The sequence below is a fragment of the Vipera ursinii genome (genome assembly GCF_947247035.1).
Source record: "Vipera ursinii genome assembly, chromosome: Z".
In the NCBI taxonomy this organism is placed as follows: domain Eukaryota; kingdom Metazoa; phylum Chordata; class Lepidosauria; order Squamata; family Viperidae; genus Vipera; species Vipera ursinii.
In genome coordinates, this window is record NC_139517.1 from 26,525,089 (window position 1) to 26,540,648 (window position 15,560).

At 41.5% G+C, this 15,560-nt stretch overlaps 1 protein-coding gene across 1 annotated transcript in view; it reads left to right on the forward strand.

The window, feature by feature from the left end:
- Window positions 1–11,049: 11,049 nt before the first annotated feature.
- Window positions 11,050–15,560, forward strand: part of LOC310648589 (long-chain fatty acid transport protein 2-like) — a gene marked incomplete at its 5' end in the record, with an annotated part of 40,450 nt that continues 35,939 nt past the window's right edge. Inside the window, one exon of the mRNA XM_083376495.1 lies at window positions 11,050–11,527. Coding sequence (XP_083232621.1) covers window positions 11,050–11,527 — 478 coding nt within the window. The remainder of the gene's footprint in view (window positions 11,528–15,560) is intronic.

Sequence of the window (15,560 nt, forward strand, 5' to 3'; positions counted from 1 at the left end):
TTTCATGTTGTTGGTTTCAATAGAGAACTTTGAAGTCTGCCTATTTTTTTTTGTCTGTCCCATCTTACACTAAAAAAAGATCAAGGCATGGTTATTTTGAGTTGTCTCAGCTTCAGTCTCTCAAGCGTGTAATTGCTTCTCCAAATCCCTGTTAAATGGCTCTGTCAATCTTTCTCATGGTCCACATTTCTTTATAATCCTACATACAAATAGAGTCATAGTAGGGTCAAACATCTTCTGATACTTTCAAAGCCACCAGGATCTTTTCTTCCCTCTGGCATATCACCATCAGAAATACCTCCGTGGGAAGAGGTGGGATTTCTTCTTTGCATGGTAAGTCATGAGAAGCTGGTGTCATGCAAGGAAGCTATATAGTGGAAAATACAGAACAGGCCAAAGAAAGTCCTCCTTAGCACACCAGGTGTTTTGCAAACTTGAGATATTATGATGGCTATCTATTTTGTTAACTTAGTCAAATGCAGAGAGAGGTTAAGCCTTGATGAGAGCTACCATGCAGGCTGGAAATCAGAGGCTCTATCAGCACTCTCATATAGCAAAAACAAAGCAAAGTTAACACATTGCCAATTATCAAAAACAGATGCCCTGAAAATCAGGTTCTTTTAGTTCTCACCACAAGAAGCAACATGTCTTCTCTGCATTTCTTCCAACTCTTATTTTCTAGTTGAAAGACCAGCTTTCCACATTCTATCTTCTTTAAAAGCACTGGAAAGCAATTTTCAAATTGTTCTGAGGTGAGATCATTCTGGAGGGTAAATAGGACACTTTTGATTTCTCTGAGTTGACCTGTGGAGGCAACTCCACCTGGACTTTGTCAAGCAGAATCTCTTCCAATTTTTTTTTCTCCTCAAGTCCATTACTGACCCGTCTAACTACAGGAAGCGCTCAAAGGGGCCACTTTTCTTTCTCCTGAGCAATCAGTTCAGAAAAAGAATATCACTGCTAACAGTGAATATTATCATTTGGAAACTATCATCCAAATGCATGAACAGGATACATGCTTGAGGGGTGTGTGGTCCTATCCAACAAAATGAGTTTCAATGTGGAGAAAAGCAAAGTTTTACGTTTAGGCAGGAAAAATCAAAGGTACAAGTACAGATTGGGCGAGACCTGGCTTAAAAACAGTAACTGTGAGAGGGAGCTTTGAGTCCTAGTGGACAATCACTTGACTATGAGCCAGCAGCATGCAGAAGCAACCAAAAAAGCTAATACAATCCTGGGTTGTATAAACAGAGGCATAGAATCAAGATCATGTGAAGTATTAGTACCACTTTATAAAACCCTAGTAAGACCACACCTGGAATACTATAGCCAGTTTTGAGAGATGTTGAGAGTTTGGGGGAAAGTTCAGAGAAGAGCAACTAAGATGATTAAAAGCCTGGAGACTAAAACATATGAAGAATGGCTGCAGAACTTGGGTTTGGCTAGTCTAAAAAAAGAAGAAATAGGAGAGACATGATAGCAGTGTTCCAGTATCTGAGGGGCTGCCACAAGGCAGAGGGGGCCAGGTTGTTCACCAAAGCACCAGAGGGGAGGACGAGAAACAATGGTTGGAAACTGATCAAAGAGAGCAGCAACCTGGAATTAAGGAGAAACTTCCTAACAGTGAGGGACAATCAATCAGAGGAACAGCTTGCCTCCAGAAATCGTGGGTGCACCATCACTGGAGATTTTTTAAGAAGAGACTAGACAATCTCCTGTCTGAGATGGTATAGGTTCTCCTACTTGAGCAGGAGGCTGGACTAGAAGACCTCCAAGGTCCCTTCCAACTCAATTCTATTGTAGTACAAAATTTTAAACTATTGAATGAATTGTCGGAGAAATAACTAATTCTCTTCCACTAGCCTTCCAAAATGTCTCTACAACATTTGCTGTAGCTATCAATCTACTTTTCTCCTCTCTCTTCTTCTACCACCTTTCTCCATTTTGGGGGCTTGATGTCCAAACTGCTTTGCAGCTTCTCCACTCAGGTGAACTTTCAGCTCTTTATAGAATATTGACTCAGAAACATATTGGAAGAGCCCAACATTGGGTAGAAGTACAAATAAATTTGATATGTATTCTCCATTACCGTATATGCCTTTCTCTTCAGTTAATGTAAATGATGATGATGTCATCTATTCAGTCATGTCCAAGTCTTGGCAATTTTATGGATAAGGTCTCTCCGCATCTTCTGATCTTGCGCTACTTCTTTGAGTTTTTATATGCTCAGGTTGGTGTTAGGTTTGATGGTGTCCAGCTACTGTGTTCTTTGGCAGCTTGATTTCCTTTTACTGCTAACCTTTTCAAACATAATTGCTTTCTTCCTACAGTCTCTTCCTTTATTTACCAACCTATCAATTTTAGAAGAGCAATTTCATATACGGTATATATGCGTGATGGCTCAGTGATTAAAGACACTGAACTTTTCAACTGAAGAGCTGACAGCCTGGGTTCCAGATGGAAACTGTCTTCGGACAATGCTGATTCTCTCAGCCAAAAAACAGAGATGAGCACCATGCCCTAGTTTTGGATATGGCTGACAAGGAAACTTTTACATACATACATATATATTATATATGTGTGTATGTGTGTGTGTGTGTATAAACACATACACATATACATATATACACATATATACATACACATACATACACACATATACACATATATACACATGTTTGTGTGTAATAATATAATATAATATAATAATATAATATAATATAATATAATATAATATAATATAATATAATATAATATAATATAATATAATATAATATAATATAATATAATATAATATAATATAATAATATAATATAATATAATATAATATTTGTTGTTGTTGTTGTTAGCTGCGAAGTCGTGTCTGACCCATCGCGACCCTATGGACAACATTCCTCCAGGCCTTCCTGTTCTCTACCATCTTCTGGAGTCCATTTAAGCTCACGCCTACTGCTTCAGTGACTCCATCCAGCCACCTCATTCTCTGTCGTCCCCTTCTTCTATTGCCCTCGATCTTTCCCAGCATTAGACTCTTCTCCAGTGAGTCCTTCCTTCTCATTAGGTGGCCAAAGTATTTGAGTTTTAGCTTCAGGATCTGGCCTTCTAAAGAGCAGTCAGGATTGATCTCCTCTAGGACTGACCGGTTTGATCGCCTTGCAGTCCAAGGGACTCACAGGAGTCTTCTCCAGAACCATAGTTCAAAGGCCTCAATTCTTTGGCGCTCAGCCTTTCTTATGGTCCAACTTTCACTGCCATACATTGCAACTGGGAAGACCATAGCCTTGACTATACGCACTTTTGTTGACAGGGTGATGTCTCTGCTTTTTAGTGTGCTGTCTAGATTTGCCATGGCTTTCCTCCCCAGGAGCAAGTGTCTTTTAATTTCTTGGCTACAGTCCCCATCTGCAGTGATCTTGGAGCCCAGGAAAATAAAATCTGTCACTATCTCCATTTCTTCCCCATCTATTTGCCAGGAATTGAGAGGGCCAGATGCCATGATCTTGGTTTTCTTAATGTTAAGTTTCATCCCAAGTTTTGCACTCTCCTTCTTCACCCGCAACAAGAGGCTCTTTAGTTCTTCTTCACTTTCTGCCATTAGAGTGGTATCATCTGCATATCTTAGGTTGTTGATATTTCTTCCGGCAATCTTAATTCCAACTTTTGATTCATCTAGCCCTGCCTTTCTCATGATGTGCTCTGCATATACGTTAAATAGGCAGGGCGACAGTATACAGCCTTGCCGGACTCCTTTCCCAATTTTGAACCAATCAGTGGTTCCATGTCCAGTTCTCACTGTTGCTTCTTGACCCGCATATAGGTTTCTCAAGAGACAAATAAGATGGTCTGGTACTCCCATCTCTTTAAGAACTTGCCACAGTTTGTTATGATCCACACAATCAAAGGCTTTAGCATAGTCAATGAAGCAGAAGTAGATGTTTTTCTGGAACTCCCTAGCTTTCTCCATGATCCAGTGTATGTTGGCAATTTGATCTCTAGTTCCTCTGCCTCTTCGAAATCCTGCCTGTACTTCTGGTAGTTCTCGATCCACATACTGCTGAAGTCTAGCTTGTAGGATTTTAAGCATGACTTTACTAGCATGAGAAATGAGTGCAATGGTGCGATAGTTTGAACATTCTTTGGCACTGCCTTTCTTTGGAATTGGGATGTAAACTGATCTTTTCCAATCCTGTGGCCACTGTTGAGTTTTCCAAATTTGCTGGCAAATTGAATGTAGCACTTTTACTGCACTTTCTTTTAAGATTTTGAATAGCTCAGCTGGAATACTGTCACCTCCACTAGCTTTGTTGTTGCTCAGCTTTTCTAAGGCCCACTTCACTTCACATTCTAGGATGTCTGGCTCGAGGTCAGTGACCACCTCATTGTGATTATCTGGGACGTTAAGCTCATTCTTGTATAGTTCTTCTGTGTATTTTTGCCACCTCTTCTTAATCTCTTCTGCCTCTGTTAGGTCCCTGCCGTTTTGGTCCTTTATCATGCCCATTTTTGCATTAAACGTTCCCTTCATCTCTCCAATTTTCTTGAAAAGATCTCTGGTCCTCCCTATTCTATTGTTTTCTTCTATTTCTTTGCACTGTTCATTTAAGAAGGCATTCTTATCTCTTCTAGCTATTCTCTGGAATTCTGCATTCAATTGGGCATATCTATGTTTTTCTCCCTTGCCTTTCGCTTCCCTCCTTTCCTCAGCTATTTGCAAAGCTTCCTCAGACAGCCATTTTGCTTTCTTGCATTTCTTTTTCTTTGGGATGGTTTTAGTTGCTACCTGTTGTACAATGTCGCGAACCTCTGTCCATAGTTCTTCAGGCACTCTGTCTATCAGATCTAATTCCTTAAATCTACTTGTCACCTCTACTGTATATTCAACAGGGATATGATTTAATTCATACCTGAGTGGCCTAGTGCTTTTCCCTACTTTCTTCAGTTTAAGCCTAAACTTTGCAAGGAGAAGCTCATGGTCTGAGCCACAGTCAGCTCCTGGTCTTGTTTTTACTGACTGTATAGAGCTTCTCCATCTTTGGCTGCAGAGCATATAGTCAATCTGATTTCTGTGTTGACCGTCTGGTGATGTCCATGTGTAAAGCCGTCTCTTGGGTTGTTGGAAAAGAGTGTTTGCTATGACCATCGTATTCTCTTGACAAAATTCTATCAGCCTGTGCCCTGCTTCATTTTGTACTCCAAGGCCAAACTTGCCTGTTATTCCAGTTATCTTTTGGCTTCCTACTTTAGCATTCCAATCCCCCATGATGATAAGGACATCATTTTTTGGTGTTAGTTCTATAAGGTGCTGTAGGGCTTCATAGAACCGGTCAATTTCATCCTCTTCAGCACCGGTGGTTGGGGCATAGACTTGGACTACTGTGATATTGAATGGTTTGCCTTGGATTCGAACTGAGATCATTCTGTCATTTTGAGGATTGTATCCCAGTATTGCTTTTCCTACTCTTTTATTGACTATGAAGGCTACTCCATTTCTTCTGAGGGATTCTTGTCCGCAGTAGTATACCTGATGGTCATCTGAATTAAATTCACCCATTCCTGTCCATTTTAGTTCGCTGATACCTAAGATGTCGATGTTCAGTCTTGTCATCTCTTGTTTGACCACGTCCAGCTTTCCTTGATTCATGGATCTTACATTCCAGGTTCCTATGGAGAAAGAATCTTTACAGCATCGGACTTTCCTTTCACCACCAGACATATCCACAGCTGAGCGTCCTTTCGGCTTTGGCCCAGTCGCTTCATTCTTTCTGGCGCTACTAGTACTAGCCCTCTGCTCTTCCCCAGTAGCATATTGGACGCCTTCCGACCTGAGGGGCTCATCTTCCAGCGTCATATCGTTTTGCCTTTTGGTACTGTCCATAGGGTTTTCATGGCAAAGATACTGGAGTGGTTTGCCATTTCCTTATCCAGTGGATCATGTTTTGTCAGAACTCTCTGCTATGACCTGTCCATCTTGGGTGGCCCTGCACGGCATAGCTCATAGCTTCATTGAATTACGCAAGCCCCTTCGCCACGACAAGGCAGTAATCCATGAAGGGGATAATATAATATAATATAATATAATATAATATAATATAATATAATATAATATAATATAATATAATATAATATAATATAATATAATATAATATAAGCTATTGTAAACCTCTAGAATTACTTAGGTGAGATGGATGGCGTAGAAATTTAATAAATAAAATAGTGTGGGGAAGACTTAAATCTTTGTGCTTTTGGTATCTATACTGTTATGTACGTAGTGCGTCAGGTGGGTGCAGCCACCTTCATCACCAGGTGGCGCCTGTCAGGTGCCCTGATTGGTCAACCTGTCCGGCGGGAAAAATAGAGCAACCGGATTGGTTAGCTTAAGGGGCATCGACATTATAAAAGGGGCACCTGGGGGGTGCACAGCACTCCATCTTGTAATCAGTAAAAACGGCTCTACGTACTATCCTGTCTCGTTCCTGTCTCCACACGGTCGGCCAATATCTAACATATACTTGGATAAAAGAATAAAGTGCATTCTTGATTATAACATCTTACCCGAGGCTGTGCAGAAAGATAAGCACCAGTTAATCTCCAGGGTATAAGTGTACTCGCTACACCACAAACTTCAACTAGCTAAGTAGGGGGACACCCAAATTACTCAAATATGTGCATGTCCTAAAGGTAAACTGCTAAATTGTATATGTTAAACTATCTTTTAACCAGTTAATTAATATCCATTTGGAAATTCTATATATTTATCCTTTGTTTAGGGTACTTCCTTTATTAGGAAAATGCCTTAGTGATGACTGTGTAATAAAATTTTGTTCCACCTTTAGCTGTTCTGGAAAACACACACACATATTCATCAGATAATGAGTACCGTTTTTGTACAGTCTGAACTATTTTAATGGAACCTGGCTTCTTTCTAGGAGAAACATTCATAAGAAAGATAACATAGTTTTATATATAATAATAATAATAATAATAATAATAATAATAATAATAATAATAATAATAATAATAATAATAATAATAATAAAGTTGGAAGGGACCTTGGAGGTCATCTAGTCCAACCCCCTGCTCAGGCAGGAAACCTTATACCATTTCAGGCAAATGGCTGTCCAGTCTCTTCTTAAAAACCTCCAGTGTTGGAGCATTCACCACCTCTGGAGGCAGGTTGTTCCACTGGTTAATTGTTCTGTCAGGAAGTTCCTCCTTAGTTCTAGGTTGCTTCTCTCCTTGACTAGTTTCCATCCGTTGCTTCTTGTCCTGCTTTCAGGTGCTTTGGAGAATAGCTTGACTCCCTCTTCTTTGTGGTAGCCCCTGAGATATTGGAACACTGCTATCACGTTATATTTCAGTCACAGAATACATGACTAGCTTATGAGTGCTACACAGTATGGACTTTGTAATACTTGCAATATGGTTTTTGAGGTACTATTTCATTGGTTAACTAACATGGGTTTTTTTGTATTTTAATTAGCCTTATTTCTCTTTTCCTTTCAAAAGTATTTCAAATTATTCCTTTCAAATAATTTTCCATAAGCATTAACCTTCAAGAAGAAGGTAAAATAAGTCTTTTCTTTTAGTGTTTGACACATTGTAAAAAAAGTAAAGGTTTTTTTTCATTGAACCAAGCAAGTATTTGAGCCCAGTGTTGGGAAAAGCACTCTGAATGTATTTTTAACCTTACTCATTCTGATGTTTTTCTCTGATAAATGTTTATTTTACTTTTATTCAGAATACAATGCTCTTTTTATTCAAAATACAATGCAATTTTCAGTTCTTATGCTTATATATTATTGGACTTCACAGAGGACTTTTCCTAATCCAATCAGGTTTTACTCTGAAGTATCTTTGTTGTTCAAACTATAACAAGAAATGTAAGTCTATATTCCACATTTTCTTTCTTGTAAAAAGGGAATCCCTTTATCCTGAAACATTTCCAATAAATTGTAAATTAAATTATTTTGGTCTGGTATTTCATTGGGGTCCAGTATACCAAGGCATGAACTTAGAGCCACATTTGGCTATGATTACATAATCCATATAATGAAAATAAAAATATATGCCCCCTCTAGTGACTGACAGTGTATTGTTGGCATCAGTTTGACAATGTTGAAGTGTTATAAAGTCTGCACCCACTGCTGTTTAATTTGACATGATAATTGTTGGAATAGTTTATAACTGCTCCTGGTAAATGAAATTTCACAATTATATCTTGGGTGCTGGTTAACCTTTCTAGACAGGAACACCAGGTCGCGAGTGTGACCCCCCACATGAGTCGGGCCCTGAATCACTTGGATCAGGCCCATGGCCGTCATGGAAGCCATGAACTCCCGAGCTAACTCAGACGACCCTCCCAGTGAAGGCAAGTTCAAGTCCCCCAGAACTATAAGCCTGGGGAACTCCACCGCCAACCCTGAGAGGGTGTCGAGCAGCTCAGGCAGGGCTGTTGCCACACAGCTGGATGCCAGGTATGTGAGCAACAAGCCCAACTGAGCCCCAGGGCCACATCTCAGGAGGAGGGACTCACTCCCGGCCATCTGGACAATGGTGGTCTCCCGCGGGCATAAAGTCTCCCGGACAATCACCGCCACCCCACCGCCCCTACCCTGAGCCCGTGGCTGGTGTAGCACATGGAAACCTGGAGGGAATAACTCGGTCAAAGGAACCCCTCCCTCCGAGCCCAACCAAGTCTCCGTGATGCACACCAGATCCGCACATTCCTCCTCAATCAAGTCCTGAATGAGGGGAGCCTTGTTAACGATGGATCTGGCATTAAAATAAGCCAGCCTAAGCTCAGGGGCCTGATCACCCTCATCCCCGGGCAAAAGGGTGCTAACCGGAGGGTCAGAGCGTGCCACCGCACGCAGATAGTGGGGGCGCGATCCCAGATGTTGATGCGGCCCTCCGTGCAACCACCTGCTGCCATTCCCTATCATGGTGGAGATTTGAAGCCCCACCCCAACATTCACAGAACCAGCAACCACCTCCCCCAACCCCGTCTCGTCAGGACCCCTAACAGCCCCAGACTGAGTGCTGGTTAATAATTCCCTCCCCACCCTACTATCCCTCCCCCCTAACCTTTTAAAATAACTGGCTAAAAAATGTATCGGGCCTCTTAATGTGTCTCAACACAAGGCCCCTGTCTAAGCCTAGCCACCTCTCATCATTAAGGGGAGTGTGGAAACAGGCGGCTGGTCGTGCCCAAGAGGGAGGAACCCCCCTGAGGGCATACAGATCAGCTCCAGAGTAACGGTAACAAACCATGCAACAATAAAATGTCCACATAGGGCAAAGATTACAAATATTTACAATGGGTGGTTCGATGGAATGATGGTATTCAGATGGAATAATATTGAGTCCGGTGGGTATGTCTCTCAATCCACTAGTCCAGCTCAGCTCTCACCTGAGATGGCGGTCAGGAAGGAAGCCCCAGCCGTCCTCTCACTCTGGCGCAGGGGTCCAACTTGGGGTGGAGAGAGCAAAGAGTCCCAGGGCCAAGCCTACCCCAACTGGTCTCTCACACCAGTGGGGCGGTCGATAACCAATCCAGTAAATGTGAGAAGGTTCTTGGTCCCAGTAGACAATCACTTAAATATGAGCCAGCAGTGTGCTGCAGCTGCCAAAAAAGCCAATGCAGTCCTAGGCTGCCAACAGAGGGATAGAATTAGGATCACATGAAGTATAGGTAGTCCTCAACTTACAAAAGTTCACAGTGACCGTTCAAAATTACAATGGTACTGAAGAAAGTGACCATTTTTCACAATGACCATTGCAACATCCCCATGGTCACATTTTTTCCATTTGGATGCTTAACAACTGACTCACATTTATGCTGGTCACAGTGTTGTCGGGTCATGTGATAACCTTTTGCAATCTTCTGACAAGCAGAGTCAATGGGGAAGCCAAATTCACTTAAAAACCGTGTTACTAACTTATCAACTGCAGTGATTCACTTAACAAACGTGGCAAGAAAGGTTGTAAAATGGGGTAAAACCCACCTAACAACATAACATAACCCACTTAGCAACATAAATTTTGGGCTCAATTGTGGTTGTAAGTTGAGGATTACCTATATTAGTACCACTTTATAGTGTCTTGATAAGACCACACTTAGAATATTGCATCCAGTTTTGATTTGCCTGAAATGGTATAGTTTTTCGTGCTTGAGCAGATTGGTTAAATCTCCAAGGTCTCTTCCCTCTGTTATTCTGTAAAATGTCTTACACCCAATCCTTGTACTTATGACTGTCATAGCATCCCCATGATTAGATAATCAAAATTTGCATACTTGGCAATTGGCATGTATTTATGATGTCTGCAATGTCTCAGGTTCATGTGATTGCCATTTGTGACCTTCCCAGCTTGCTTTTAACAAGCAAAATGAAGCAAAATGGATATGCTTAATGACTGCATGGTTCACTTAACAATTGCAATGATCTGCATAACCACAGTGGCAAAAAAGGTCATAAAATTGGGTACAACTTACTCAACAACCACCTTGCTTTTAGCAATGGAAATTCTGTTCCTAATTTAGAACTACCTGTATTTTACCTTAAAGAACACATGAATTTTGCAAAACAAATTATTTGAATTAGCATTAATAAATAATAGATAGCAAAATCTGTTGGAACCACAACATTTTCACTGTGCAGGAGGAACTGGATGACATTTTTTGTAATGTTATACTTGAAATGCATTCAAGATTTTTGGAGAGATGAAGACACGGAAAACTATTATAAATGTGAGTTGTTAAGATCTTCATTAATTACTTAGGGCATTTTCATTCAGGCTTTGTTTTAACCCTCAGATGAGTAGACCCACACCATTCTCAGCACTGAGCAGATGAACTAGACAAGAATCCAAGAAAGCATTTGATGTGGGTTAAAATTTACTGCCAGGCACCCAAAGACATTCCTGCAAGGGAGGAGGAAGGGGAGGAGCAAAGTTCTCCGTTCATTGCTAAGGTATTTGTTTTCCTTCTACACAACTGCCAGTGTGTGCCTGTTGCTTTCAGAGTGCTGGATCTCTGACCAGTGTGTAGATATGCTTGACTTTTATACAGTTTTGCTGGGGATCTTGTTCCTTCTCCCTCTCCTGGCCAATATTTTTTTCCCTTATCTTTGGCTGGACCTGCGCTTCTTTTTCTCTCTCTTGTGGACAGGATACAAGTCCCAAAAGCATTTAAAGCATAATCCACCATTCACCCTCTTGGACTGTTTTTTAGAAAAGGTCCTGAAACATCCAGAGAAGCCTTTCATTCTCTTTGAAGATGAAATTTATTCCTATCGGGACATTGACAGACATAGCAACCAAATGGCCAGAGTGCTGAAGGACTATGTGAGGCTGAAAGAAGGGGAAACGATGGCTGTTTTCTTGAAGAATATCCCTGCCTATATCTGGATCTGGATGGGCTTGGAGAAGATTGGTTGCACCATGGCATGCATCAATTATAACATCCGATTAAAATCTTTGTTGCATGTGTTGAGAACCTGCAACGCCAAAGTGCTTCTGACAACTCCAGGTGAGCTAAACCAAACATGTTCGCTGATCATGAAATGTATATTTGCACTATGAGTCTTAGCCTATTTGATTTCAGCTCCCTGGAGAGAAGGGAATCTCAGTGATCTTTGACCTTGTTTGCTTTAATGAGCCAGTTTGTATCATGCACATATCTCTGACCCAGCACTTTCATTTGTTTCATGTTAATCTTCACAGTACTGTAAATTTGTAAAAAAAAAAAAAGATTATATGGTACACTGATTCCAAGCTGAGGTATAGTCAAAGATCTACAGCTTAGTTTTTGCTAGTCTCAGAGGCAGAGATTCTAGAAACTGAATTCTTACAGTCCGAATTAATTCACTTTGCCTAGAATATAATCCTAAATCTCAGTTTTGTGGCAGAAAATATAGCAGATCAGGTGAAGTTTTCTCTTTTACCCTTGTATGGACTGATTTTAGGAGCTATCTGCTCACTTCCAAGTTTTGTACAGTGTGCTGCTGCTGCTATGAATTCAAAACCTTAGTTAGCTAACAAAATATTTGGTCTTTTTTTTAAAAAAAATGATTCAATAATTTAAAACAGGGATCTTCAAACGTGGCCCTTTTATGACTTGTGGACTTCAACTCCCAGAATTCCTCAGCCAGGCACTCTGGCTGAGGAATTCTGGGAGTTGAAGTCCACAAGTCATAAAAGGGCCAAGTTTGATGACCCCTGATTTAAAACTTGTTTTCTATCCCCTTATTTCATATTTTTTTGCTCATGGGTGAAATCCCCCAAAGCAGTGAGATTCCTGGAAAGAGGGAAGAAACAAATTATTGGGAAAGCAATTGAGAAAACATTTTTGCCTGAACAGAGAGCAAAGATATTTAAACTGAATGCCAAAAGAAAGGGGGAATGAATGTAACAGAAAGAAAAAAAACCCAAAGTATATTTTCCAGTCTCATGTGAACGGACCATTACCACAATAATGACTCATTTCCTATTTGCAAGAAACTATAGTCCAAACATGTTCTGACAGCATATTTCTGCTGTGTCAAATTCTTCTCATCTCCTGCCTGAGGGGGAAACAGAGAATCTCAGGGTGATGCTTATGCAATCTTTGCATCAGTGCTCCAACTGTATAGACCAGACATGTCAAACACAAGGCCCAGGGGCCGGATCCGCGAAGTGGTTTCATGCGGCCCGCGAAGCCATCCTGGAAACAGTGAGGGAACGGCCCCCGCTGCCTTGGCCCTGGCCCAGAGACCCTCCTCCTGCCAGAGACCCTCAGATCTGTCCCACTCCTGCCCAGGCCCCCATAGGCACCCTTGATGCGAACGATGTAGAGCTGGCCACGCCCACCCAGTAGGCCATGCCCACCCAGTAGGCCACGCCCACCCAGCCCCCTGAGGGCAACCGCAATGCTGATGCGGCCCTCAATGAAATTGAGTTTGACACCCCGGTATAGACCCTTGCTATTGCTTCTGTTGGTTAGATGAATCAATGTATTTCTGGCAGAGCAGGGATATATCTCAAACTCTGGATGAAGCAATTTTCCTTTTTAGTCCATGATGTTTGGAAAGTTTGTGGACAAGCCAGTTTCCACCACCACTCACCTACTCCCATGTTTCTGGACGTAGGCATATAAATGCAAGAGAGATGAAATAATTAATCTTGTGATGGTGCGTGGGGGTTGAGTTTTTTGTTTTTGCTTTAATAAAAAAGTAAATTATTCTTGCAAGATGCAAAATATCCTGCTTTCTTTGACAAGTGAATGTCCCTGATGTGAGGGACACTGGCCTGTTGGCTTAGCTTAGGGGTATCCATAGGCACCAACAAAATCAAATGGTGGATGTGACTAAAGAGACTGAAGTCTGATTCCTTCTTGAGGGGGTTCTTGGTGCTCTCTGAGCTCGGTTGTTTTCTTGCAGATGTTTCATTACCCAAACTAGGTAACATTATCAGTGCTAGTCAGCAGAACTGGTAGCACTGATGATGTTATCCAGTTTGGGTAATGAAGTATCTGCAAGAAAACAACCGAGCTCAGACAGCACCAAGGACACCTCATTTCAACCCTGAGTTACAAATATTCTCCTTTATTGGTACCACATATTGGCATTAAACGCTTCAGAAAGCACACAAATGGGGGGAAATTGCCTGCAGGCACACTTCCGCTACTAATAATGATGATGTTATCCAGTTTGGGTAATAAAATGTCTGCAAGAAAACAACCAAGTTCAGAGAGCACCAAAGACCCCTCATCTGAACCCTGAGCTACAAATATTTTCCTTCGCTGATTCCTTCTTACACCCAATGAATGCATGTTTAAAAAAGGACAGAGGTTTGATCATTCCATCACACCCATTATTTCAATGTTGTGGGTACCCTCTGCAGAGGCCTATCTCTGACTCAATGATAAGGCAGGCAACTGGTGCTGTCCTTCACACCTGAATCTGGAATAATCCAGATTATTGGACAATTAGTCAATACCCTTACCTGCATTTCCTTCCATCCCACATGACCTGCCAGTGGGGGGAAAAAACAACCAAAATCTTTTGACAAAGTTATTTGAGCGTTCTTCAAAGACTTTGGACCAATACTGTGGGTTCCTCTCAGCTTTCTCCCTTAGCATTATCTGAAATGTTTTCACATGGGCAGCTTTGACATGGTCCAAAGCAAATGTCAGAGCCCCCTGGCTCAAAAAAGTGTCTTCACAAGGCTTTGGGTGAGCAGTTTGCAGTAAGCAACTAGTACCTTCTCTACAGATTGTGCTCACCTTCTTTGGTAAGCACTGTAAACAGGGCTTTTCAACCAGTGGTATGGGTACCACCTGTGGTACAATGGCACCTAGCAGGTGGTACGTGACCATCCTAGAAAAGTGAGAGTGGGGGAGCGGAATGAGCTGAACTGGTGGCAACATCTGAGTACAGCAGTCGCCTAGCAAGGTGTCAAAAACTTGATGACCAAAAAAAAAAAAGGAAAAAAGTGATGAAGTACAGGTAGTCCACAACTTACAACAGTTCGCTTAGTGACTGTTTGAAGTTACAATGGTGCTGAAAAAAAGTTCCCCCCAAGCCACAGCCGAGCAAGACATCTGCCTGCCTACCTGGCGGAGCTCTTCCTCCTGTCTGAGGTTTTCATTGTTGTGAGCATTTCTGTTGAGGATTGGCAGTGGGGGTGGTGTGGTGTGTGTGTGTTTGGTTTTCTTCCCCCCCCTCTGCTGGGTGGTTGCAGCAGGTTTTGGTCACTTCACATGATCCTGGGACACTGTGATTATCATAAATATGAATCAGTTGCCAAGCATCAGAATGTAAATCACAAGACCCTGGAGATGCTGCAACATTCCAGCTGATCAGTGCTTCTTCTGGGCTCAGCATAGTGCCAGGATCAGTGCCGAACTCCAGCTGGAGACTGGCACTTTGCTGAGCCCTGACAGCCCTGAAGTTCCAGCCATCTCTTGCTCAGGGTTGTGTGGTGCTGCCACCAGTTCAGCTCATTCCCCTCTCCTGCTACCACTTTCTAGGATGGTAGCGTACCACCTGTTAGGTGCCAATGTACCACAGGTGGTACCTGTACCACTGGTTGAAAAGCCCTGTCTTAGAATTATCTATGAATCAAATACTGGGAACCTCTTTGCAATTAGACTAACCAGAGATTATGGATTTACTGAAGTGGTGGAATTACATTTGTACAATACTGCTACATAATCCCAATGTTGTAAAAAAATAAAAGGTAATGCGCTTCCATAAATGTAGAATGGAAATAGGGAATAAACATTCCTGCAGTTGAGAAAGTTAACTATAATTCATTGTGTTGGAATGGAAGGGCAACCAGAAATAAATAAACCAACAGAGTTGATAATGTCCTTAAAAGGTTTTCAGTCTTGATTCTAATTCAGTGAAACATTACATGAAACATATGTGAAAAAGAAGCCTGAATCTACTAACTCATAAAACTCCAAGAGTGATTCTGTCAAGAAGCAATTAGACATTTTAATATCTAGAAAGGCAATTCATAAATATTTTAATTGACTTACCTGTAACCAACAACTAAAATCAAGAATCTGCCCATGATTC